The sequence below is a fragment of the Oncorhynchus clarkii genome, chromosome 17 (genome assembly GCF_045791955.1).
Source record: "Oncorhynchus clarkii lewisi isolate Uvic-CL-2024 chromosome 17, UVic_Ocla_1.0, whole genome shotgun sequence".
Classification (NCBI taxonomy): Eukaryota; Metazoa; Chordata; class Actinopteri; order Salmoniformes; family Salmonidae; genus Oncorhynchus; species Oncorhynchus clarkii.
In genome coordinates this window covers 42,774,121-42,798,646 of record NC_092163.1, presented here as the reverse complement: position 1 = coordinate 42,798,646, position 24,526 = coordinate 42,774,121, and the positions used below count along the sequence as shown (strand labels likewise).

Sequence of the window (24,526 nt, the reverse complement as noted above, 5' to 3'; positions counted from 1 at the left end):
AATCACACTCCACACTGCCCTTTCCCAGCTGGACAAAAGGAACACTTATGTGAGAATGCTGTTCATTGACTGCAGCTCAGCGTTCAGCACCACAGTGCCCACAAAGCTCATCACTAAGCTAAGGACCCTGGAACTAAACACCTCCCTCTGTAACTGGATCCTGGACTTCCTGACAGGCTGCCCCAGGTGGTAGGGGTAGGCAACAACACATCTGCCACGCTGATCATCTCACGGGGGCCCCTCAGGGGTGCGTGCCTAGTCCCCTCATGTACTCCCTGTTCACCCGTGACTGCATGGCCAAGCACGACTCCAACACCATCATTACATTTGTTGACGACACAACAGTGGTAGGCCTGATCACCAACAATGATGAGATGTAGGGAGGAGGTCAGAGACCTGGCAGTGTGATGCCAAGACAACAACCTCTCCCTCAACGTAAGCAAGACAAAGGAGCTGATCGTGGATTACAGGAAAAGGCGGGCCAAACATCCCCATTCACATAGACGGGGCTATAGTGGAGTGGGTCGAGAGTTTCAAATTCCTTGGTGTCCGCATCACCAACAAAATATCATGGTCCAAACACACCAAGACAGTTGTGAAGAGGGCACGACAACGCCTTTTCCCCCTCAGGAGACTGAAAAGATTTGTCATGGGTCCCCAGATACTCAAAAATGTCTACAGCTGCACCATCGAAAGCATCCTGACCAGTTATATCACCACCTGGTATGGCAACTGCTCGGCATCTGACCGTAAGGCACTATAGAGGGTAGTGTGCACGGCCCAGTATATCACTGGGGCAAAGCTTCTGCACACAACATATGAGGGAAATGGGCAAACTGCACCTTTCACAACCTATAACCTATCCCCAAGGCAGACTTCAGCCCACAACTCATTCCCCAGGCTCCGGCCCACAACACAACATTATCGCTCCGTCTGGCCCATATCAGGATCTCGTGTGAGCTGTGAGGCTCTCTAAGGCTGCTCCATGGAGAAAAGCACCACGTACAGCTCTCCCCTCTCATTTCCTCCCTCTTCTATCCTCCCCTCCCTCCGTCCCCATTACTCAGCCCAGAGCGCCCACAAAGCTCTGGTTCCTTCTCTGGGCTCTCTCTCTCTCTCTCTCTCTCTCTCTCTCTCTCTCTCTCTCTCTCTCTCTCTCTCTCTCTCTTTTTCTCAGACCACTGTGCTTATTCGCAGATTCATCAGAATAGATACAGACGATATTGTAAACTAAACAACATCCATATTGGCTCTAACCTAGTTGCATGTAATGGATTTTAGTTGCAACATGCCATGTTAGTTGGACCTTCAGAGAGTGAATGGGAAGAGGGCGGCATCAGGGTGGATGATATGTGAGGCTCAGGGAGAAGTAGGGGGTTGATGTAAAGTGATTGAAAGCCCATTGGCATGCTGCTGCCGTACTGTAGCTACAGAGCATTGAGCTAGCTGGAGCTGACTGTGCATGAGCATGTTTGGCACAAACTCACTCTTCTGATTCTGCACTTCCTACATCAAGGATGTAAGAAACAGATCCCAGGGCCGCCCTCTCTCTATATCTCTGTTTCTTTTTTCTTTGTCTCCATCTCCCTCTCGCTGTCTTTCTCTCGCCGTGTGTGAGAGTGTGTGTGTGGGTGGGCGTATCATCTGCCTCCAATATGAATCCATTTTGATGTAGAACTATGGGTCCTGTTTGATATCAAATGAGGTTGGAGCGAAACGCAGGCCGGCATGAGTCCTCAACAAAGGGGAGGCAGATCAAGCTTCCACTGGAAAGGCTAAGAACAAAGACACGCTGTAATATGCACCTGCTTGGTTCAGCTACACAAATAAGATACATATTACAGGGTTTGAGTGAACGTAAACAGAGGACAGAGAGAAGCTAAGCTAAACCCGCCACAGATACACAGCAAAATGAACGAGGCGTCTCCTAAAGTAGGTGCCACAGATATCAGGACAGCGGTCGAAGCAGGAGACCTTGAGGAGGCGGCCTCCTCTTTCCTGAGTGAGTGAACAGGGAAATGGCTCGGTTTAAAACAGGTTGTGGATGAGGGGAGAAAGCGGAGGGGGGGAATATTGAGTATGTTGAGGGAGTGACCGGTCCTGTACCTCACTCGCACACACGCACGTTCACACACAACACACACACAGCCCCTGGAGGGCTTTGGCTGCTGCGCTACACTGGTGTTGTTGTTGAGAATGGGAGAAGGTGAGGGGAAGGGCAGGAGTGTACGTGTAGTAGGAGGGGAGATGGGGAAGAGGGTCAGGAGTGTATGTGTGCTAGAAGTGAAGGATGGAGAGGAAGGAGGGAAAGAGAGGAGTGGATGTGATCCAGGGGTAGGTGGGTACAGCTGAGGATGTTAATGATCCAGCTATAGCTCATGAGCTCATGCCCCTGTCCCTCTGTCTCTCCACTGGGATAAGACTATTCACTATCACTACTCTGATTCTGTTCTCTGTCTTACCACTCTATGTCTCATCCCTCTCCTACTTCAATCCGTTTCTCTTCTCATCTCTTTTCTCCCTCAATCCATTTCTCCTCTCTGGGTTTCATCCCATTGCTCCAGTGAGCCTTAGACCTCGTCTCAGACAATAACAAGCAGATGAATGGCACTGGAGATACTGTATCTGTCAAGCCATGCATGGGAGGACACTCTGATTGGGACTTCAAATCAACCGCTATCATTTAATGGCTCTCCTAGCTCACTAAAACCACAGCCTAAGCTTTAGCTCAGTGGACTAAAACAGTCTTGTGGTAGGCATGAGTCTGTCACACTAGCTCAGTAAAAGCATAGCTATATTCTCCAACAGGACAGCCTGCAGATGTCAGATTTTAATTTGAGCCAGTTTGCTACAGCCGGAAAATAATCCTGCAGGAAATGTGAATTGTTATGTGGATTATAATTAATGGATATTTTTATAGTAGTTGATGCATTTTTTCATAAGAGAAAATTAATACAGAAACATGTTTTAAATGTCCTGCATTGCAGGAAAGTTCTCCTGCAACAGGGTGTTCAAAATATAATCCTACATCTGTAGGAGGTCTTGTGTTGTGTTTTATATGTGCTTTCCAGAGCCACTCTAGAGCCACTGTCTAAGGCCTCTATTCTAGGGGTGAACACAAACCGTAGGCGTGGGTGGATCACATTAATCTCAGTACTAATTGAGCTGTCCGTTAGGGAGAAGGACGAAGTACTGTACAGGCTTTAATGGGCTCCCTGGGGCCACATAGAGTGAACATAGGTTTACTAGTAATTAATGAGTTACAGTAGCGTACACCTTGAATAATGCCTGCCTGACTTTAGTCTAAACAGTTCAGAGCAGCAGGAGCAGGGGAATCAGGGCACGTCACTGCTAATATGAACATAGACTCACACACACACACACACACACACACACACACACACACACACACACACACACACACACACACACACACACACACACACACACACACACACACACACCAACCTCTACAACCCAAACATAAACATACACACTCACACTTTCTGTGTCAATATCTTCATCTTTTGAACATTACCCTTCCTGTACATTAGCTCTTTTTCACATTGCCTGTTTTTGTTTTCAGCTAGATAGCTGTCAAAACATGGTTTAACATGGCTAAACATAGACATGCTCATATGTTTGCTAATCATGGAATGATTATCCCTTATTATTCAATTCATCCTGCATGCCAGGGATGTTATATACAGTGCCTTCGGAAAGTATTCAGACCCCTTCCCTTTTTTTCACATTTTGTTACTTTACAGCCAATGTAAACAAAAATATTAAATCATTTAAAAAAATCGTCAGCAATACCCCATAATGACAAAGGGAAAACAGTCTTTTCAATTTTTTGGGCAAATATATAAAATATAAAAAAGAGATACCTCATTTACTTAAGTATTCACACCCTTTGCTATGAGACTCGGAATTGAGCTTAGGTGCGTCCTGTTTTCATTGATCATCCTAGAGCTGTTTCTACTACACGATTGGAATCCACCTGTGGTAAAGTCAATTGATTGGACATGATTTGGAAAGGCACACACCTGTCTATATAAAGTCCCACAGTTGACAGTGCATGTCAGAGACAAAAAAACAAGCCATGAGACCAAAGGCATTTTCCGTAGAGCTCCCGAGTCAGGATTGTGTTGAGGCACAGATCTGGAGCAGGATACCAAAACATTTCTGCATTATTGAAGGCCCCTAAGAACACAGTGGCCTCCATCATTCGTAAATGGAAGAATTTTGGAACCACCAAGACTCTTCCTAGAGCTGGCCGCCCGGCTAAAATGAGCAATCGGAGGAGAAGGCCCTTGGTCAGGGATGTGACCAAGAAGCCGATGGTCACTCTGACAGAGTTCCTCTGTGGAGATGGGGAAAACTTCCAGAAGGACAACCATCTCTGTAGCACTCCACTAATCAGGCCTTTATGGTAGAGTGGCCAGACGGAAGCCACTCTTCAGTAAATGGCACATGACAGCCCACTTGGAGTTTTCCAAAAGGCACCTAAAGAAAGACCTTGAGAAACAAGATTCTCTGTTCTGATGGTGGTGGCAGCATCGTGCTGTGGGGATGTTTTTCAGTGGCAGGGACTTAGAGACTGGTCATAATCGAGGCAAAGATGAGCGGAGTAGATCCTTGATGTAAACCTGCTCCAGAGCGCTCAGGACCTCAGAATGGGGCAAAGGTTTAACTTCCAACAGGACAACTACCCTAAGCGCACAGCCAAGACAATGCAGGAGTGGCTTCGGAACAAATCCCTGAATGTCCCTGTCATCTGAAATCCATAGATTTGGGCCTAATTTATTTATTTAAATTGACTAGCTCCGTAACATTTTTGAAAATGTTGTATTTATATATTTGTTCAGTATGTATATATACAGTATATTCACCCTCTGCAGTAACTTCATGGCCTCCTAGGGGGCTGCGGAGCCCCGGTTGAATACCCCTTCATTAAATGGTTGTCTGGCTGGCTGCTACTGCCTGAGAAGAATAGGTAATGACTAAGGAAATAAAAATAATAAGTAATATTAACAACTGAAATATTTTATTACAGTAAAGTAATGTTAATAAATGATGGTTAATAAGTGATACACAGTATTAGGCATTCTCTACCATCATGGGGCTCTTAATAATTATTTTATTCTGTGTTGTTAAAGCATTCAACCCACTGTCAGCATCAGGGAAAAGGCAGGTGGTGGCTGAGGGAAGCTCTATTATTTCATAATGCATTTCATGTTTTCAAACATGATCGAAACCAAAATGGAAAACTTTGATTATTTAAAAAAAACACTAATCATTCAGCACTAGTAACAGATGCATCTTTAGGTGGAGGCTTATACTGTTCCAGACACTGGCTGTGTTCTGATTATCTACCTTTCTACAGAAGTGTGCACTCATTCACTCACCCTCATGCATTTAAAAGCATTACATTGGTGCAAGGATGGTTGGAGAGCTTTTCCACCATATTCCTCTAACCAGTCCCAGTTAAATAGTATCCACATCTCAGTCATTTACACTGAAATACATGGATATTGAATTGATAAATAAGCATTAAAACAAACAAGTTAAAACATAAGTGAAAAAAAATTACAATATTTACATTTACGAATAAGTGGAAATTACTTTTAAATCTATGAGGGACAGTGTACAAGCTCACATTATGAGAGTGAATGAGGGAACATGTTATTGGAATAAAATGCAGCCCTCCATGGCTATTTAAAACCATACTGCTCTACCTAACGCCATCTATTCCCTTCATTATCCATACTTGTATATATCGCCCAGATCTGACCCTGGCTTTCATGTGGCTAATGAGCTGGGCCGATCCACTTCACTTAACTTGTTACATTAATACAGCATTAATGCTCCAAATCCTAACCGTTCATCAGAGTCTCTCCTCACTGAACACCTGTGTCCCAAATGGCACCCTATTCCCTACACTCTTTTGACCCACTTGAAACAGTTACTTCGCTACATCTCTTTCCCATCTTTACATCTTTTTCCTCTTTCTCTTTCGTTCAGGTTTCTTGCCAATTAGTGGTCTCTCTTCCGTCTCTGTGCGCGTTGATCGACCAAACGGCAGCCAGCCCTCATCCCTTTGAACAGAGTCTGACCATTACGCTCACTTTGTCCGTCAATCCATACGATCTTTGCAGCCCAATCTCTTGATCTGTGTCCGATATCATGCACCACGTCATTGGTAGTATTAGTGATGAGAATTAGAGAGAAGTCTTTATTCAGCTTCTTTCCATCTCATCTTCACTTCAAACACTTAGACAAACACTCAGATAGACATACAGTGGGGTCCAAAATTCTTGATACCCTTGATAAAGTTGAGCAACATATTTTTATTTATTTAACTAAGGCAAGTCAATTAAGAACAAATTCTTATTTACAATGACGGCCTAGGAACAGTGGGTTAACTGCCTTGTTCAGGGGCAGAACAACATATTTTTACCTTGTCAGCTCAGGGATTCGATCTAGCAACCTTTTACAGGCCCAACGCTCTAACCTACTAGGCTACATTAATACATTATTCAAATTCTGAGCTTTATCTTATTCAAATTTGATTGTATTATTTTATACCAACACAATTCCTCGGAGAAAGAGATTTTCTTTAACAATATTTAACTAAATGTTTTATGATATTGAAGAACACAATGCGAGGGATCTTAGACCATTCATCCATAAAGAATCTCTCCAGATCCTTGATGTCCTTTATCTGCGCTTATGGACTAACCTCTTCAATTGAAACAACAGGTTGCCTATTGCCGTCTCAGTCACCAGATCTCAACCAAATTGAACACTTATGAGCGTTCTCCACCACCATCAACAAAACACCAAATTATGGAATTTTTCATGGAAGAATGGTGTCTCATCTCTCCAATAGAGTGTCTCTCCAGACACTTGTAGAATCAATGCCAAGGTGCATTGAAGCTGTTCTGGCTCGTGGTGGCCCAACGCCCTATTAAGAAACTTTACGTTGGTGTTTCCTTTATTTTGGCAGTTACATGTAGCTCAGTATTTGAATTATTCATTTTATACAGTAATTTTTGCTCATCTTTATCAAGGATGTCAATCATTTTGGACCCTGTTGTATATATAGACATGTACATTCTGTCCCATAATAGGTCAACAGGTCAAAAGAAAACACACACAAACACTAGCCATGCTAATTTCCATACTATTTCCAGAAAAGGCCATTTTGGCACATCTTCACCAGCATCATTAAACGACCCGTGAGGACCAATCGGCATGCGGAGGATCAGAGGAGCAAATTGAATAGAGGCTTTACTATATTCCAAGAATGCTAATTTAATCAATCTCTTAAATGCGCCACTGATTTGCATCCCAATCTGGTTCACAATGAAATCATCAGGCTTGTGCTGCATAGCTCCCCTGCGGTTGTTCCCCGTTCCCAGGCAGCAGAGGAGTAGCCGAGGAGCAGTGGTGGGGCACTGGACCCAGGAATTAGTGGGTTAGCTCATCTCATGACAGTCTATTGTGGAGAGTCAGCGACTCATAAGCAGATGGGTTGATGGAGGTTTGAGTAAAGTCTCAACTGCAGGGAATTGGTGTTTCTCAGATGGATGGATGAAGGGAGGGACCCTGCACTGAGCATTGCACCCCCCTCCCCATACTAAGGTAGAATTTGGTTTGAGTAATCCACTGACATTCTTAATACCCAAACAAACTCTAGTAGAAAGTCCAGCCACAGAGGCATTGTCACAAGAGGTGGCACTGAAAATGTGTACTTAAAGTGGAACTGACAGCATTTTAGCATCATGAATTTTATTAAAATCTGTTCATAAAATCTAACGAAGGAACATTTGATAAACCCTCTCAAACATTTTCAGCTAGTTGGCTGTCAAAATCACACTGATAAACGATGGGGAACAGCCTGCTCGTACTTCTGCAGCTTGCCTGCTAATTCATGCGTTGTCCCAACCAAGCACCCAAGCTAACTGGCTAAAGTTAGCTAGCTTGCTAGCTAGTTACTTCCAGACACAAATGAGAGAACACCTCACTGACTATTTTACTCGCCCTAGCAGAGCTGGTTAGGCTGTTTCCATGTTATATAGAGTGTTCCTGACTAACTCTTAACTTTTTTTACCTACATTTACTGACACCGGTCATATTCAATGAGTCTTGCACGTTCGTAAATTCATCAGTTATTCTGCGCTCTGGCACACTCAGACAAGAGTGCTATAAAATCGGAGTTTATAGCTAGACAGAGGGAATTTGCAAAAGCAAGAGGTATGCTAACTGAATAACAGTCGATGAATAACATTCATTCAACATAGTTGAATGAGTTGCATCTCTAGCTGTGTAGCCACCAAAAAAACGATATGAGGGGAAAAAGTCACTCACTCACTCACTCCTCCAATGACATGATGTCCTGCTAGCAGCTAGCTAGCTATCTAGATAATGTTAGGCTCTGTGTTTTAGCTTGCTACTTAAATAGCTACGCTAGAATATTAGCCACATTATGACTGACTTGTGATCATTGCCCTTGCTAGTTTTATTATATTAACATTCCCAGCCTTAGTTATATTCATATATTTTTGTCCAAAATATTGAGTAATTGAAACTGAAACAGTGCATCCAGAATGGAGGCAGCAAACATTGTACCAGGACAGCTTTGATTTACAACCTGATAGCAAAAAAAATTTAACTACCAAGAAATGTATTGATTAATTATCATGCATTGAACTTCATCCATCTATTCTGCCAACAATGCTTTAGTGTACGTCATGGAATGTTGAGTCAAATATAATCTATTTTTAAACCTCTTATACAATTGTTTTTGTAGCATTAACTGTGTAATTGATATTTTTGTCTGATATTATGATTGTCTGATTCATATCTGCAAAGTAGTTAAAACACTGTCAGTTCCACTAAGTAAAATACTGATACTTAGAATGTAATTTATTCAAAAGTAGCCCTCTAAGAAACTATTTAAAAAATAAATAAAGAAGTGTCTGGTCAGAAAACAACTTGAGTACTAGTTACAAATTGTGTTTGCAATTTTTTTTATACCTTATGGTAAGCTGTGACAGCAAACAAAAAGAACAACAACTTAGTGCAATTGATTTGACATTCATATATTATTTAAACCTGCCAGCACCACGACCAACACCACTTGTTGACAGTGTGCAATTCAGAGACAAACTCACAGAATAGGCTATTTTGACAGAAAAACATGAAAAACTATTACTAACATGGCATTCGTGTATAGTTGCCCTTTAATTCAATTGCACACCTAGCAAGAGACAGTTGTGTTTGGCTAGCAGTGTTTCTGTAGCCTACTATAGGCTACAATGTACAGCGATGTACATATGATGGCAGAGTTTGCAAAACAAATGCTGATCCAATTGATATAGTACAAATCATCAGGATATCATTCTGCCAGGTAGGTCTACTTTGCAGTCAACATTTAATTGGGAAGGTTTTTTGGGAAAGCCTTACAAAATGTAGTTCAAAGAGCACATGACTGAATTGTGCATCGCAAAGATTTAACCAAGACTTCAGACTTGCCTGACAATCAGACTGAGATACCTCTGGTTCACAGTCTGAGAATAATGGAATACGTTTGTTTGGAAAATTTCCTCTCACGAGCTGTACGAGCCAGAATGTTGATTACGATTATGTTTTAACTTACTTTACCGGTTGTCCGTGCGGTTGGTTCTTTTTCAAGTAGGAATGTGAGACAATATATCCACAGAAAGGTATAATTAAATCACCTTATGAAAGCACTGGTTGTCCATTCAGATTTCTATCACCTGAAACATGCACAGAACCATGTAAATACATGCACCAGCTCAGCAAGTATGCATGCGTGGCGTGCATGTATTATCATCTTGTGAACATGCTTTAGGTGATAGAAATCTGAACGCACTACCAGCGCTTTGAATAGTTGATTTAATTATACTTTAAATTGTCTCACATTCCTACCTGCGACAGGACCAACCACACGGACAACTGGTTAAGTAGTGCCTGAGTTCAAATATGATTTGATTCAACATTCTGGCTTGTAGAGGTCGTGAGAGGAAACATTCCTGATTTAAACGCAAATTTCTGCCCGATAGAGAATTGAATGCATTTCAACTTCAGGGTCCAAGGAAAACTTCAGACCAAAGCATACCCATTGCTGCCTTAGCATTTACTGGTAGATGTCATAAATTTAAACTTCTTTCCTACCGACCAGACCGCTGTCGTTCTTTTGTGAGCTGCTCCACAGACAACCAGTTGACAGCTGCGCACTCTTGCTGCCTGTAAAATGATAACCTATTCTGCTCAGGCTGTGTGCGTCATAAAGAATCTACATAACGAACTAATAGCTTAAGGAAGTCATCTGTTTTTTCATCAGATATATAGTCTCGATAGAAAATAGCATAATTCCAATATTTTCTTTCACTGGCCCAAGCGGGCCACTGACATGAAAGATTGACTGGCCCAGAGGGTTTCCAAAACCTCACCGGGCCGGTGGGCAGCCCTGCAACATCATATATTTAAGTAATAAGGCTCGATGGGGTGTGGTATATGACCAATATACCACAGCTCTTATGCACAACGCAGCGCCTAGTGCCTGGACACAGCCCTTAACGGTGGTATATATATCACAAACCCCCGAGGTGCATTATTGCTATTATAAACTGTTACCCTACGTGTTTTGTCATACCCTTGGTATACCACCTTTAGTAGTGGTTTCTTTGCAGCAATTTGACCATGAAGGCCTGATTCACGCAATCTCTTCTGAACAGTTGATGTTGAGATGTGTCTGTAACTTGAACTCTGAAACATTTATTTAGGCAGCAATTTCTGAGGCAGGTAAGTCTATTGAACTTATCCTCTGCAGCAGAGGATTCCTTTCCTGTGGCAGTCCTCATGAGAGCCAGTTTCATAGCTCTTGATGTTTTTTTGCGACTGCCCTTGAAGAAACTTTAAAAGTTCTTGAAATTTTCCAGATTGACTGACCCTCATGTCTTAAAGTAATGATGGGCTGTCATTTCTCTTTGCTCCTGAGTGGTGCAGCGGTATAAGGTTAAGGCACTGCATCTCAACTGGCTATGATTGGGAGTCCCATAGGACGGTGCACAATTGGCCCTGCGTCTGTCACGACTTCCGCCGGAGTCGGTCCCTTTTCTTGTTCGAGCAGCGTTTGGCGGTCGACGTCACCGGCCTTCGAGCCATCACCAATACACTTTTCATTTTCCATTTATTTTGTATTTGTTTTTTACACACCTGGTTTCAATTCCCCCATTGCATGTTCATTATTTAACCCTCTGGTTTCCCCCATGTTTGTGTGCTTGTTTGTAAGGCTGTGTCTGACGGCTGGTATATTGTTGGCGGGATTTGTTATTGACGCCCGTTTATTTCGTGGTTCCGGTATTTTTCCAGCACCATAGTATTGTGTTTGTACTGGTGTTTTGTTGAATTAAATACCTTGTCCACACATCTCAGCTCTCCTGCGCCTGACTCCTTTCACCAGTTACCCACAGCCTAGACAGCGTCGTCCATGTTTGGCCGGGGTAGGCCGTCATTGTAAATAAGATTTTGTTCTTAAATGACTTGCCTAGTTAAATAAATAAAATACCAATTATTTGAGCTGTTTTGCCATAATATGGACTTGGTCTTTTACCAAATACGGCTGTCTTCTGTATACCAACCCTACCTTGTCACAACACAACTGATAGGCTCAAACACATTAAGAAGGAAAGAAATTCCACAAATTAACTTTTAACAATGTACACCTGTTAATTTAAATGCATTCCAGGTGACTTATGAAGCTGTTTGAGAGAATGACAGGAGTGTGAAAAGCTGTCATCAAGGCTAATCGTGGCTACTTTGAAGAATCTCAATATAAATTACATTTTGATTTAACACTTTTTTGGTTACTACATGATTCCATATGTGTTGTTTCATAGTTTTAATGCCTTCACTAGTATTCTACAATATAGAAAATAGTAAAAATAAAGAAAAACCCTGAAATGAGTAGAGGTGTCCAAACTTTTGACTGGTACTGTGTGTATATATATATATATATATATATATATATATATATATATATATATATATATATATATATATATATATATGTGTATATATTATTGTTTTCCCCTACTTCTAAAACCAAAGTTGCGCCCCTATGCTGACAGAGTTCCAAGAAAATGACTAGTTCCTAAAAACAATGACTTGAGTACATGTAAAGTGTTACTTATAGCGTGTTACTACCCACGTCTGCATTGAAACACGGACTCAAACATGTTTGGTTTTTAACAAAACACCCATTGACAGCAAAGCAGCACTGTTTACAGTATGCCACCTTTCCCTTTAGCTGAGAGAGAGAATAAGAGCTTTCAGACTGAATAAATTATTTTTCACGTGCCTCAAAAGGAAGCGACAGTCAGTAATTGCCCCATTATGTTGTGTCTTTCAAAGGGTCACTGCGCTGCACTTCAAGAAGCAACAGCCCGGCACATTTGCATCTGCCTTTGCTGCCTCCTCTGTCAGTCTGTCTGTCAGTCAGTCAGTCAGTAAGTAACCAGGCCTCTTTCACACTGATAGCCCCAGTGAACAGTTCTGTTAGTGTACCAGCCACAAGTCCTAATAACGGATTATGATGCTGCAGCCTAGCTGCTCCTCTCGTTCGCCAGGCCGTTACACAGGGGGACTTTCAAGTCCTTTCATTACCCAAATGCTTTCATCCTATTCCTGTGACTAATGTGGAACTATAGGAAATAGCCATAGGCTGTATATTATTTTTGTATGTATCCACCATCGGGCAAATGTGAAAAGTAGTGAGCCATTGGTTTGATTATCAATGGGCTTCCAAAGGGAAATTATATGTAACGATAAATGTAAGTCTGGATTCATGAGAAAGGGTAATGACTACACAACAGTTCGTTTTTTTTTAGGAATTAATCCTGTGTAAATGGATAACAACTACAATTATGAATACAATAACAAATGTTTTTTTTCAATAACATTATAGCTTTAAATGTCTTTATTCAGTGATCAATGTTTTTCCTTCTTTAAAAGGAAATATATGAAACAAGGGGTACTGGAGAATTACTCCTTTACTACTACAGAAATGCACGTTGCAGAAAATCCCAAATACTCATATACTGTATTTCTTGTCTCAAATTCCTTTATATCAGTGATCTTTCAGTGAGGTTTCAATCTGGAGCCATAGAAAAGACTATATTTTATTAAGTCTGACGCCAAACTCAGTCACAAGAATAGATCAGTGAAGTTCAGAGCAATGATTTCATATTTTACCTAATGGTCTCAGTTGGTAGTGACATTTATGACTCATGGTGCTGAGTAGACTGAGTCAGAGGCTGTGTCCCAAATGGAAGTCTATTCCCTATATAGTGCACTAGGGTCCATAGGGCTCTGGTCAAAAGCTGTGGACTATATAAGGAGTACGGTGCCATTTGTAATGCAGCCATGGTTCCACTGTGTGGTTCCTATGTGGGGCTCAAAGAGTAGATAGGCAATATGGTAATGGCTGGTAAATGTGTCTGTCTGGCTTATCAGTTCCCTATCTAGAAGTTGAGACTTAGCATTAATGACTTACAGTAATATCTGACTTCAACCTTTATTTCAATCTAAACCCCTCTGCCCAGTGTCCAGTGGATTTGGTAACTCTATATTATCATATAGACATGGTTGGCTACAGTTCTCGACTTGGCAGAAGCTCACCGGAGCTGAGTACCGGTACCTCAAATGTTCTACTGCTTGAGCTCCTTTTCCTCTTATAGAATATAAGATAAAAAGTATTGTGAAGCTCCTGAACCTAAATGTAAACAGTATTGGAACCTAATATGAGTACCAGCCCCTATTTCAGTCCAAGTCAAGCACTGCTTGTGTATACAGTTCATGACCCCCTAGAAAATATGCAACTGCATGCATTTCGTGCATACAGGGAATGTACAGTATGCTATTGAGCTGGAAACTAGTCATATCAACAGGCCTCAGAATTGCTTGCATTCAATTTTCAAAGGCAGCGTATCTAGTAAAGGATACCAGATGTGGCTTCCAGTATGTGGCTTCCATTCAATCTATGTATAATACACTCCATAGTGGCACGTCCACGTTAGTTCCTTTTTTATTTCTCTATTTTAGTTTGGTCAGGGCGTGAGTTGGGATGGGCATTCTATGTTTTGTGTTCTACGTTTTCTATCTCTATGTGTTTGGCTTGGTATGGTTCCCAATCAGAGGCAGCTGGCAATCGTTGTCTCTGATTGAGAACCATTCTTAGGTAGCCTGTTTTCCCATTTTGAGTTGTGGGTGATTATTTTCTGTTTAGTGTTTTGTGTGACTACCTGACAGAACTGCTGCGTTTTGTCCTACTTTTGTTTTTGTTTCAGTGTTCCGGTTATAATAAACAACATGGACACTTACCACGCTGCGCATTGGTCCGATATTTCCTACTCCTCCTCAGAAGAGGAGGAGAATCGTTACACATAGGCACTGTGGTGGCTTCCATTTAATCTATACATACATTCAATAGGATTGACATACCTATATATACAGTTTATACATTCATATACACCACTGTTGCTAGTAGGGATGGGGATAAAAGACAGTGGTGGCTGGTGGCTCTTTGAATTGGGGGACGGGCTCATAGTAATGGATTTGAATTCATGGAATTGTATCAAACACAGCAAGCACATTTCCATGTGTTTGACGTGATTCCATTCCATTTACTCCATTCTGGCAATTATTATGAGCCGTCCACCCCTCACCAGCCACAGGTTGGCATTTAGTGGGTTGACTCATGTACTGGGAGCAGCTCTGAAGGGTAGTCACTAGCTGTCACAGTCACAAATTCATAAAATCAGATTTTAAACCTAACCATTAACCCTAACCTTAACCACACTGCTAACAATCTGGCTATAACCCTAACATTAAATTAAGACCAAGAATCTCATTTTTGTTTTCATACATTTTTACAATGTACAGCCAATTTTGACTTTGCAGCTGGCCCATCTAGTGAAAATTGCTCTGCTCTGCCTCCAGGACAAGAATCATCCCAATAAACGTCAACCTGCTTACCAGCCTCCTCTAAAAGGAGATAATAATATGTAAATATGCTAAATGCACTTTATCCCATCATTGCGTACAATGCAGTGCAGTGCTGACTTACTCCCATGAGTCATCACAGACATGAAGAAGCTTTTGTCTGGCATTGAGTGAACAGGAATTAACTGAGGCTTCATCCCAAATGGCATCCTATTCCCTTTATAGTACACTACTTGTCACCAGGCCCCATAGGGCTCTGGTCAAAAGTAGTAGCGTACGGAATAGGGTGCCATTTGGGACATAGCCTGAATGTGTGCTGTGCCTCATTGTGAATGTGTGCTGTGCCTCATTGTGAATGTGTGATGTGCCTCATTGAAGAACAGACAGATATTTATGAGACCTGAACAACTTTGACATTTTCCTCTTGTGGTGCAATGTCTCTGACATGACAGGAAGTACTGTACGTAGATATTACTTTTGGAAAATGATGAATATAGGCTAGTGAAATGAATTTAAGACTGGTGTAATACTGCATTTTCTCCTATGGTATAGAGTGGGGTTGTTGCAACATTGAGGCAAAATAAGAAACATAGACCTACAGTGCCTTCAGAAATTATTAATACCCCTTGACTTATTCCACATTTTGTTGTGTTACAGCCTGAATTGTAGTTTGTTTGCTTAAGCATGACCATCATCCATATACCACATTTTTACCAAACTTGTTTTTTTGTGTTAGCAATTGGACATTGTTCTTAGGGGGGGCTAGTTACCCCAAGTTACCCTATACGTTTTGTGAGATAATCTTAATCAGCTAACCTCACTTTTGGTGAATATTTTGAAGCATTCATGTTATCAAAACAAGTACATAAAGCATATAACGATTTCATAATTCATAAAGGTGATGTTAACTGACTAAAATTATCTCATAGAAAAAAAACGTAAAAGATATCCTAAGCCTGTATTAACCTCAGGCCTTATTTTTGGCGTATATCCCAAAATCACATTCTTTCCCCATTAATTTCCAAAACCGGAATGGCGAACGAACCAGAAGTAGAAAATGCTAACTAATTTCTGTTTTTCAGGACTACAAGCTGGCGAGTTCTATTGGTGTGGGTTTGTGCACTAGGTCGGTAGAGGTAATAAGATAATATAATGATAATACCACAGGCTAATTGCACTAATTACATTTTGGATTTTGGGCATTATTTGGAAAAGCGTCATTTAGGAACCGTTGACTTGCATTGCAGTTACCCCGGGAGGCTAGTTACCCAACGTTACCCTAAGATCTCCTAAACCTGTGTTTACCACAAACCTTATTTTCAACGCTTATCCAAAAACCCTACAAAAAAACGATGAAATTCCCCATGGGCTTTGGCCTAGTAGCCATGCCTCATGGTGGAGTTAGCCTCCGTTAGTGCTTACAAAAGGACGCCGTTATGAAAATTTGAGCTAATCGCCATGGGTTTTGCTTTTGATCATAGGAACCATTGATCGATACCCACTCATCCACAACATGCATCAACATCTTAATTACAATGGGAACTATTACATGTAGCGATGTACAGTGCATTCAGAAAGTACTCAGACCACTGGACTTTTTCCACATTTTGTTATGTTTCAGCCTTATTCTAAAATATATAGTTTTTAAAGTATCCTCATCAATCTACACACAATAGCCCATAATGACAAAGTGAAAACAGATTTTTTTGTAGAAATGTTTGAAAATTTATAAAACATTAAAAACAGAAATACCTTATTTACATAAGTATTCAGACCCTTTGCTGTGAGACTCAAATTGAGCTCATGTGCATCATGTTTCCATTGATCATCCTTGAGATGTTTCTACAACTTGATTGGAGTCCACCTGTGGTAATTTCAATTGATTGGGCATGATTTGGAAAGGCACACACCTGTCTATATAAGGTCCCACAGTTGACAGTGCATGTCAGAGCAAAAACCAAGCCATGAGCTCAAAGGAATTGTCCGTAGAGCTCCAAGACAGGATTTTGTCGAGGCACAGATCTGGGGAAGCATTGAAGGTCCCCAATAACACAGTGGCTTCCATCATTCTTAAATGAAAGAAGTTTGGAACCACCAAGACTCTTTCTAGACCAAGAACCTGATGGTCACTCTGACAGAGGTCCAGAATTCCTCTGTGGAGATGGGAGAACCTTCCAAAAGGACAACCATCTCTGCATCACTCCACCAATCAGACCTTTATGGTAGAGTGGCAAATGGAAGCCACTCTTCAGAAAAAGCACATGACAGCACACTTGGAGTTTGCCAAAGGGCACCTAAAGGACTCTCTGACCATGAGAAACAAGATTCTCTGGTCTGATGAAACCAAGATTGAACTTTTTGGCCTGAATGCCAAACGTCACGTCTGGAGGAAACCTGGCACCATCCCTACGGTGAATCATAGTGGTGGCAGAATCATGCTGTGGGGATGTTTTTCAGCGGCAGGGAATAGGAAACTAGTCAAGTTTGAGGGAAAGATGAACAGAGCAAAGTACAGTGAGATCCTTGATGAAAACCTTCTCCAGAGCACTCAGGATCTCAGACTTGTGCGAAGGTTCAGCTTCCAACAAGACAACGACGCTAAGCACACAGCCAAGACAACACAGGAGTGGCTTCAGGACAAGTCTCTGAATGTTCTTGAGTGGCCCAGCCAAAGACCAGACTTGAACTCTATCGAACATCTCTGGAGGGACCTGAAAATAGCTGTGCAGCAACGCTCCCCATCCAACCTGACAGAGCATGAGAGGATCTGCAGAGAGAAATGGGAGAAACTCCCCAAATACATGTGTGCCAAGCTTGTAGCATTATACCCAAGACGACTGGAGGCTGTAACAGCTGCCAAAGGTGCTTCAACAAATTACAGAGTAAAGGGTCTGAATACTTATGTAAATGTGATATTTCAGATTTTTTTTTAAATAAATTTGCAAACATTTCTAAAAAACTGTTTTTGCTTTGTCATTATGGGGTTGATGTAGATTGATGAGGGGGAAAAAACGATTGAATAAATTTTAGAATAAGGCTTTAACGTAACAAAATGTAGAAAAAGTCAAGGGGTCTGAATAATTTCCGAATGCACTGTAATATTGAAGAAACCGTTATTCCGTTAACCATTCTATATTTTTCCTGTTTTCTTGTGGACATGTTGCGTCGGTTGGGCAGCATCCCATGACCGTTGATAAGTGTCCACCGACAGACACCAGTACAATATGTTCTCAAAATCTGCCATATCTAGCCTACACGGTAGCTTACACCGTAACAGAAAACAATAAATGATACAGTAATTTGGGGTATTATCAACAGTAAAATACTCTGAAATGTTTTACAGCAGCATGCTATAAATTATGCTGCATTGTGGGAAAATGTTGTGGGCGGAGCAAATAATTGCTGCATTTCAAATGGTACTGTAATTCCACACCAAAAAAGCAACAAAAAATAACTTTGACCACTAGTGGTTGCATGGTATCGCTGTTTCTGTCTCATTAACATATGTTGAGGTGTGTCTTATGAGAGGCTATATTTATTGCACCCATGAGTAAGAATGATATACCAATTTAACTAATGTGGTGATACCATCAACTTAAACAAGGTACCAATTGAAGAGGCAGCAAGCTTTTAAACATTTTTGCCATATCCTTTTGGTCTGTTTTGCCCAGTAGTTGCTTCCAGTTTAGAAGCCTTTATTAAGACTTCTAGAAGTGCAAGTGATATAAAATAATAAATGTGTATTAATATACTGTAATATGTACCATTTCACCTAGCAGCCAACCCTATAATTACAGTAAAATGCTGATGAAATACAGACTCCTCCCCTCAATGAATTTCATTCAATCATGCTATGATTCATTCATTAATTTCGATTACAGTAGCATTTACATTTTTTTTACAGTATAATGCAGTCAATTTTACATTATTGTACTGTGTCATTACTATATATAGTATATTAGGTATACTGTAATATGAAATACAGAATTGTACTTGCCACCGAGCAGCCTGTAAACTGTCAAATTCACAGTAACCCTTTTAGAGGGTATAGGAACAGTTTATATATTTTTTTAAATAAATATGGGGTATATATTTAAGGCTGAATGTATTCACCAAACGGCGGGAAATTGACCATTTATGGTTTATCTAAGCAGTAGATAGGTCACGTATTGTGGACACGTGACCAAATCAAATATTAACAGAAACGGATTAAATAATTAAATTTCTATGAGGAAAAAGGTATTAGCCCTATGCTATAGGCTGCCTGTATTATCCCCGCAAAACAGAAAATATGCAGGCCTCCCGAATGTGTTCAATGTTGTCCGGACCTTTAGGGCTTAGGCTACTTACTATAAGTCACCTTGGGAAAATGAATGAACTGGGCAAGTGACGGCGCAAAAAGGCTACAATTTCATCCAACAACCGGAGTAGCACACACAGCTCAAGACCGCGAATGAAAACTAGTCACATGACTGTGGTGATGCGTAGAACTGCAATGACACTTATTTATTTAGGTTATATTCAAAATATTCCCTTCCGCAATATAAGTGTATAAATTACACTGTGCATGGTTTGGATGATGTGCAAGGCCCCGCAGTTGATGACTGTATGTAGAAACGAATGTTTTATCTAACAGCCATCTACATGGCTCTGCAGTGCTGATGGTTCAATACGAACCCACATCATAACTGTCATTAACCTATGCATGGCTGAATTCAGCTACATTCTACATTCATGTAAACAGTGTATGAAGGAGAAGGTCAATGGATAGCTATTGCTGTGATATGATGGTAGGCTATTTAGTGTGAGTTTGTGGGATAGTATGGGCTTTTTATTGACGTAGCCTTTATCCGGCCTTTTTTAGGTCCTGTAAGAGAGCATCTAGCTAATCATTGATGTGAAAAGTAGGCTATTCGTTTACACGTGATGATTTACGTCCATTCCACCGTGGGTGGCTTACCTTCTGTTGTCGTCTCGCCATATCGGTGGGCTGTTTTGCATTGAAAGGGTATGCAATGCACCGCATCACAAATACATATAGTTGCAACTTCTTTTTGCGCTCCTCTTCTTCCTTCTGCAAATTCGCCTCCTCTACCTTCTCCTGCTCGCTGGCAGCTGACGGGCTCGGGCTGGTCGGGCGAGCGCTACTGCGGCTGCTGCTGGGCGCAAGACCGCCGGAGCTCTCGCTGGTGCGGCTTGGAGAGATGCGGGCTCCGCTCTGGGGTGCCGATGCCTCCTTGTGATGGTGTTCCTCCTCCACCATCCCACCATCCGATTCCTCCTCACTGGATGACGGATCCAACATTTTGCTGCCTTACAGAGGATGTCGCCTTGCAGAACTCCTATTCTCAATATTTGTGAATTTGATAAGAATTCGGATTGTAACCTAAACTGAATTTAAACCTGTATCTGCTTTAGAATTTAATATAATCCTCGAATCGAAAGAAAACTGAATCTGTTGAGTCTTTTCTAAAGGACGCCAGAAAATACTACTTATGCATGGAGAGAGAGCTGAGATGCTGCACGCGCACAGACACAGCACATCAATCTCCGCCTGCACCACAGACGCGGATGTGCGAGAAGGAGGGAGGGAGGGGGGCGCCTATGAGTGAAAGCAGCGGATGTGTGAGGAGGGGGGAGGGGGCGGCTATGAGTGAAAGCAGCGGATATGCTAGAAAGGGGGAGGGGGGGGGGGCTCCTATGAGTGAAAGCAGCTCCTTCAATGAAAAGCGCGAGCGATGGCCTCTTCCTGTCAGCAGAGCTCTAGAACAGGCGCAGGCGCGAGAAGAGGAACTGGCCATGGTGCTGAATCTGTTCGCTGGCGTCTGCCTTCGCTCGGTAGAGTAATTGTATATATTTATTTTTTATTTAATATTTTATTTAAATAGGCAAGTCAGTTAAGAACAAATTCGTATTTACAATGACGGACTACACCAGCCAAACCCAGACGACGCTGGGCCAATTGTGCGCCGCCCTATGGGACTCCTAATCACGTCCGGTTGTGAAACAGCCTGGCTAAAGCAAGGGTTACTTACACCCGTTGACTTTGAACGAATGTCGATTACTGACCACTGTATTGGTTGATGTTTTGTTACAGTGTACTGTGTCCACTGTACCAATCACAGGAGGCCTACATTTTTTCACATCTCTATTTCAAATTAATTTACATGAATTCACAATTCAATTCAGTTGGGGTATAAGGTACATGTAAATACACTCCCCTATATGTATTTGTTTGGACAGTGAAGCTAACATGCTGACCACACCGCTGGCCTCACGTGCAAGAGATTTGCAAAATATATGTACACATACATGCAATTCAATCATTGCATCCGCACTGCTGGCACGTGTCAACGAGCATCTGCATAGCCAGAAGCTAAAATAGAACTTGGTTCCACTTGTGACGCTGGACACGCTGCAAGTCCCGCCTCGCCCATCTCCTCATTGGTTTTTAGGAGCACAGTTCATTTAAAGATGAACTGAGGTCCCAGCTTCAGTCCAGCTGGTGATGGTAATACACCTTAAAGTTGGTTGCCAACCTGCCATATGAAGTCCAAAGAAGAAGAAGCCTGACGGAAGAGATTACTAGTTCCACAACATTTTAGCCAATTACCTAGTTACATCTGCCAGGAGGGTAAAACGTGGCTGCAAGTGTATCTTCCAGTAAGACAATAGCCCCAAGCACACAACAAAATCCACAAAGAAATGGTTAATTAACCACAAAATCAAAATGTTGCAATGGCCGTCTCAGTTTCTGGACTTCAACCCCATTGAAAACCGTCCTTAAGCACAGATGAAAGATATGAAGGATCTGGAAAGATTCTGTATAGAGGAATGGTCTAAGATCCCTCCCAATGTGTTCTCCAATCTCAGAAAACATTTTATTTTTAAATGCTCCCTGTCATTATCCTTGCAGGGTGAAGTTGCTGGAGTATTGAAAATAAGCGATCCAATCAATTTGACCTCTCTTTTTTATTACTTGTTCAACTAAATCTAAGCTGTTGTATAGGTATAAAATAAAATACGTTTTATTTTAAAAATGTGCATACAATGGCAAGAAAAAGTGTGAACCCTTTGGAAATACCTGGATTTCTGCATAAATTGGTCATAAAATCTGATCTGGTCTTCATCTAGGTCACAACAATAGACAAACAGTATTCTTAAACTAATAACAATTATAAGTTTTCATGTCTTTATTGAACACAATGTGTAAACATTCACAGTGCTGGTTCGAAAAAGTATATGAACTCTTGGATTTAATAACTGGTTGACCCTCCTTTAGCAGCAATAACCTCAACCAAACATTGTCTGTAGTTTCGGATCAGACCTGCTATATTCTTGGGATATCTAGTGTGAACCACTCTCTTGAGGTCATGCCACAGCATCTAAAATCGGGTTGAGGTAAGTTTTTTAAATGTTTTTATTTCACCTTTATTTATCCAGGTAGGCTAGTTGAGAACAAGTTCTCATTTGCAACTGCGACCTGGCCAAGATAAAGCGTAGCAATTCGACACATAACAACAACACAGAGTTACACATGGAATAAACAAAATATACAGTCAATAATACAATAGAACAAAAGAAAACAAAGTACTGACTGGGACACTCCAGAAGGCGTATTTTCTTCTGTTGAAGCCATTCTGTTGTTGATTTACTTCTTTGTTTTGGGTCGTTGTCCTGTTGCATCACCCAACTTCTGTTGAGCTTCAATTGGCAGACAGATAGGCTGACATTCTCCTGCAAAATGTCTTAATAAACTTGGGAATTAATTTTTCCTTATATGATAGCAAGCTGTCCAGGCCCTGAGGCAGCAAAGCAGCCCAAACCATGATGCTCCCTCCACCATACTTTACAGTTGGGGTGAGGTTTTGATGTTGGTGTGCTGTGACTTTTTCTCCAGACATAGTGTTGTGTGTTCCTTCCATCCAAACAACTCAACTGTAGTTTCATCTGTCCAAAGAATATTTTGCCAGTAGCACTGTGGAACATCCAGGTGCATTTCTGCTAACTTCAGATGTGAAGCAGTGGCTTCTTCTGTGGTGTCCTCCCATGAACACCATGCTTGTTTAGTGTTTTACGTATTGTATACTCGTCAACAGCGATGTTAGCATATTCCAGAGATTTCTGTAAATCTTTAGCTAACACTCTCGGATTCTTCTTAAACTCATTGAGCATTCTGCGCTATGCTCTTGCAGTCATCTTTGTGGGACTGCCACTCATAGGTAGAGTAGCAACAGTGCTGAACTTTGTCCATTTATAGACTACTTGTCTTACCGTGGACTGATGAACATCAAGGCTTTTAGAAATACTTTTGTAACCCTTTCCAGCTTAATGCAAGTCAACAATTCTTAATCTTGTCTTCAGAGATCTCTTTTGTTCGAGGCATATTTCACATCAGGCAATGCTTCCTGTGAATAGCAAACTCCAATTTTGTGAGTGTTTTTTTATAGGGCAAGGCAGCTCTAACCAACATCTCCAATCTTGTCTCATTGATTGGACCCCAGATTAGCTGACTCCTGACTCCAATTAGCTTTTGGAGAAGTCATTAGCCTAGGGGTTCACATACTTTTTCCAACCTACTCTGTGAATGTTTAAATGTTGTATTCAATATGGACAGAAAAATACAATAATTTGTGTGTTATTAGTTTAGGCACACTATGTTTGTCTATTGTTGTGACTTATATGAAGATCAGATCAAATTTGATTTATTTCCAAAGGGTTCACATTTATTGTTTGCTAATCTTTATCAAGGAATCAATTAATTCCAGACCTAGATTATGGAACAGGTTGCAGCTGGTGGGGATCTGCTCTACCTTCAGCACATCTGTCTCCACTCACACAATCTCACACAATCTCACACACACACACACACACACACACACACACACACACACACACACACACACACACACACACACACACACACACACACACACACACACACACACACACACACACTATAGAAACTATACACACTATACACAATTTTTGTGTCAGTCACTTTGTGTGTGTGTGTGTCATTTATTTTCAGCCCTACACTTTTGCTAAATTAAATGATTAAGTGTTAAATCTGCTCCAGCCACTCCCTCTACTTCTCATCCTGTGTCTCCCCAACCTGCCACCACTCCCCCAGTGCTCTCCCCCTCTCTCTGTGTGTGTGTGTGTGTGTGAGAGAGATTGTGTGAGTGGAGACATGTGTGCTGGAGGTAGAGCAGATCCCCACCAGTTGCAAGCTGTTCCATAATCAAGTTCTCTACAAATATTCAGCCCTGCCACTTCCACACTTCCAATTTGTAGCATCTGCCCAGTCAGTCTGCGGTTCAAACTGGTTGCATAGAGCTTGCTATCCTGTTGTGCCTGGTTTACCCTAGCCGGACCCTGCTTTTCTCTCCGCTACAGATCTGTCCGCTCTGACTCTGGTCCCTGTCTCAAATCCCTCATCTCATCAGTCCTGCTTTCCTGCCCTGGACCCCCACTCTACTGCTTTCTTGGA

The 24,526-nt window shown here is 41.5% G+C and overlaps 1 protein-coding gene across 2 annotated transcripts in view; it reads right to left on the bottom strand.

Annotated features, from left to right (window-relative positions):
* The window catches only part of LOC139370879 (calcium-dependent secretion activator 1-like), a 149,508-nt gene extending 128,953 nt beyond the window's left edge, over window positions 1-20,555 (bottom strand). For both annotated transcript variants that reach the window (XM_071110733.1, XM_071110734.1), the window contains exon 1: window positions 19,994-20,555. In XM_071110733.1, coding sequence (XP_070966834.1) covers window positions 19,994-20,338 — 345 coding nt within the window. In that variant the 5' untranslated portion in view covers window positions 20,339-20,555. The remainder of the gene's footprint in view (window positions 1-19,993) is intronic.
* Window positions 20,556-24,526: the final 3,971 nt, after the last annotated feature.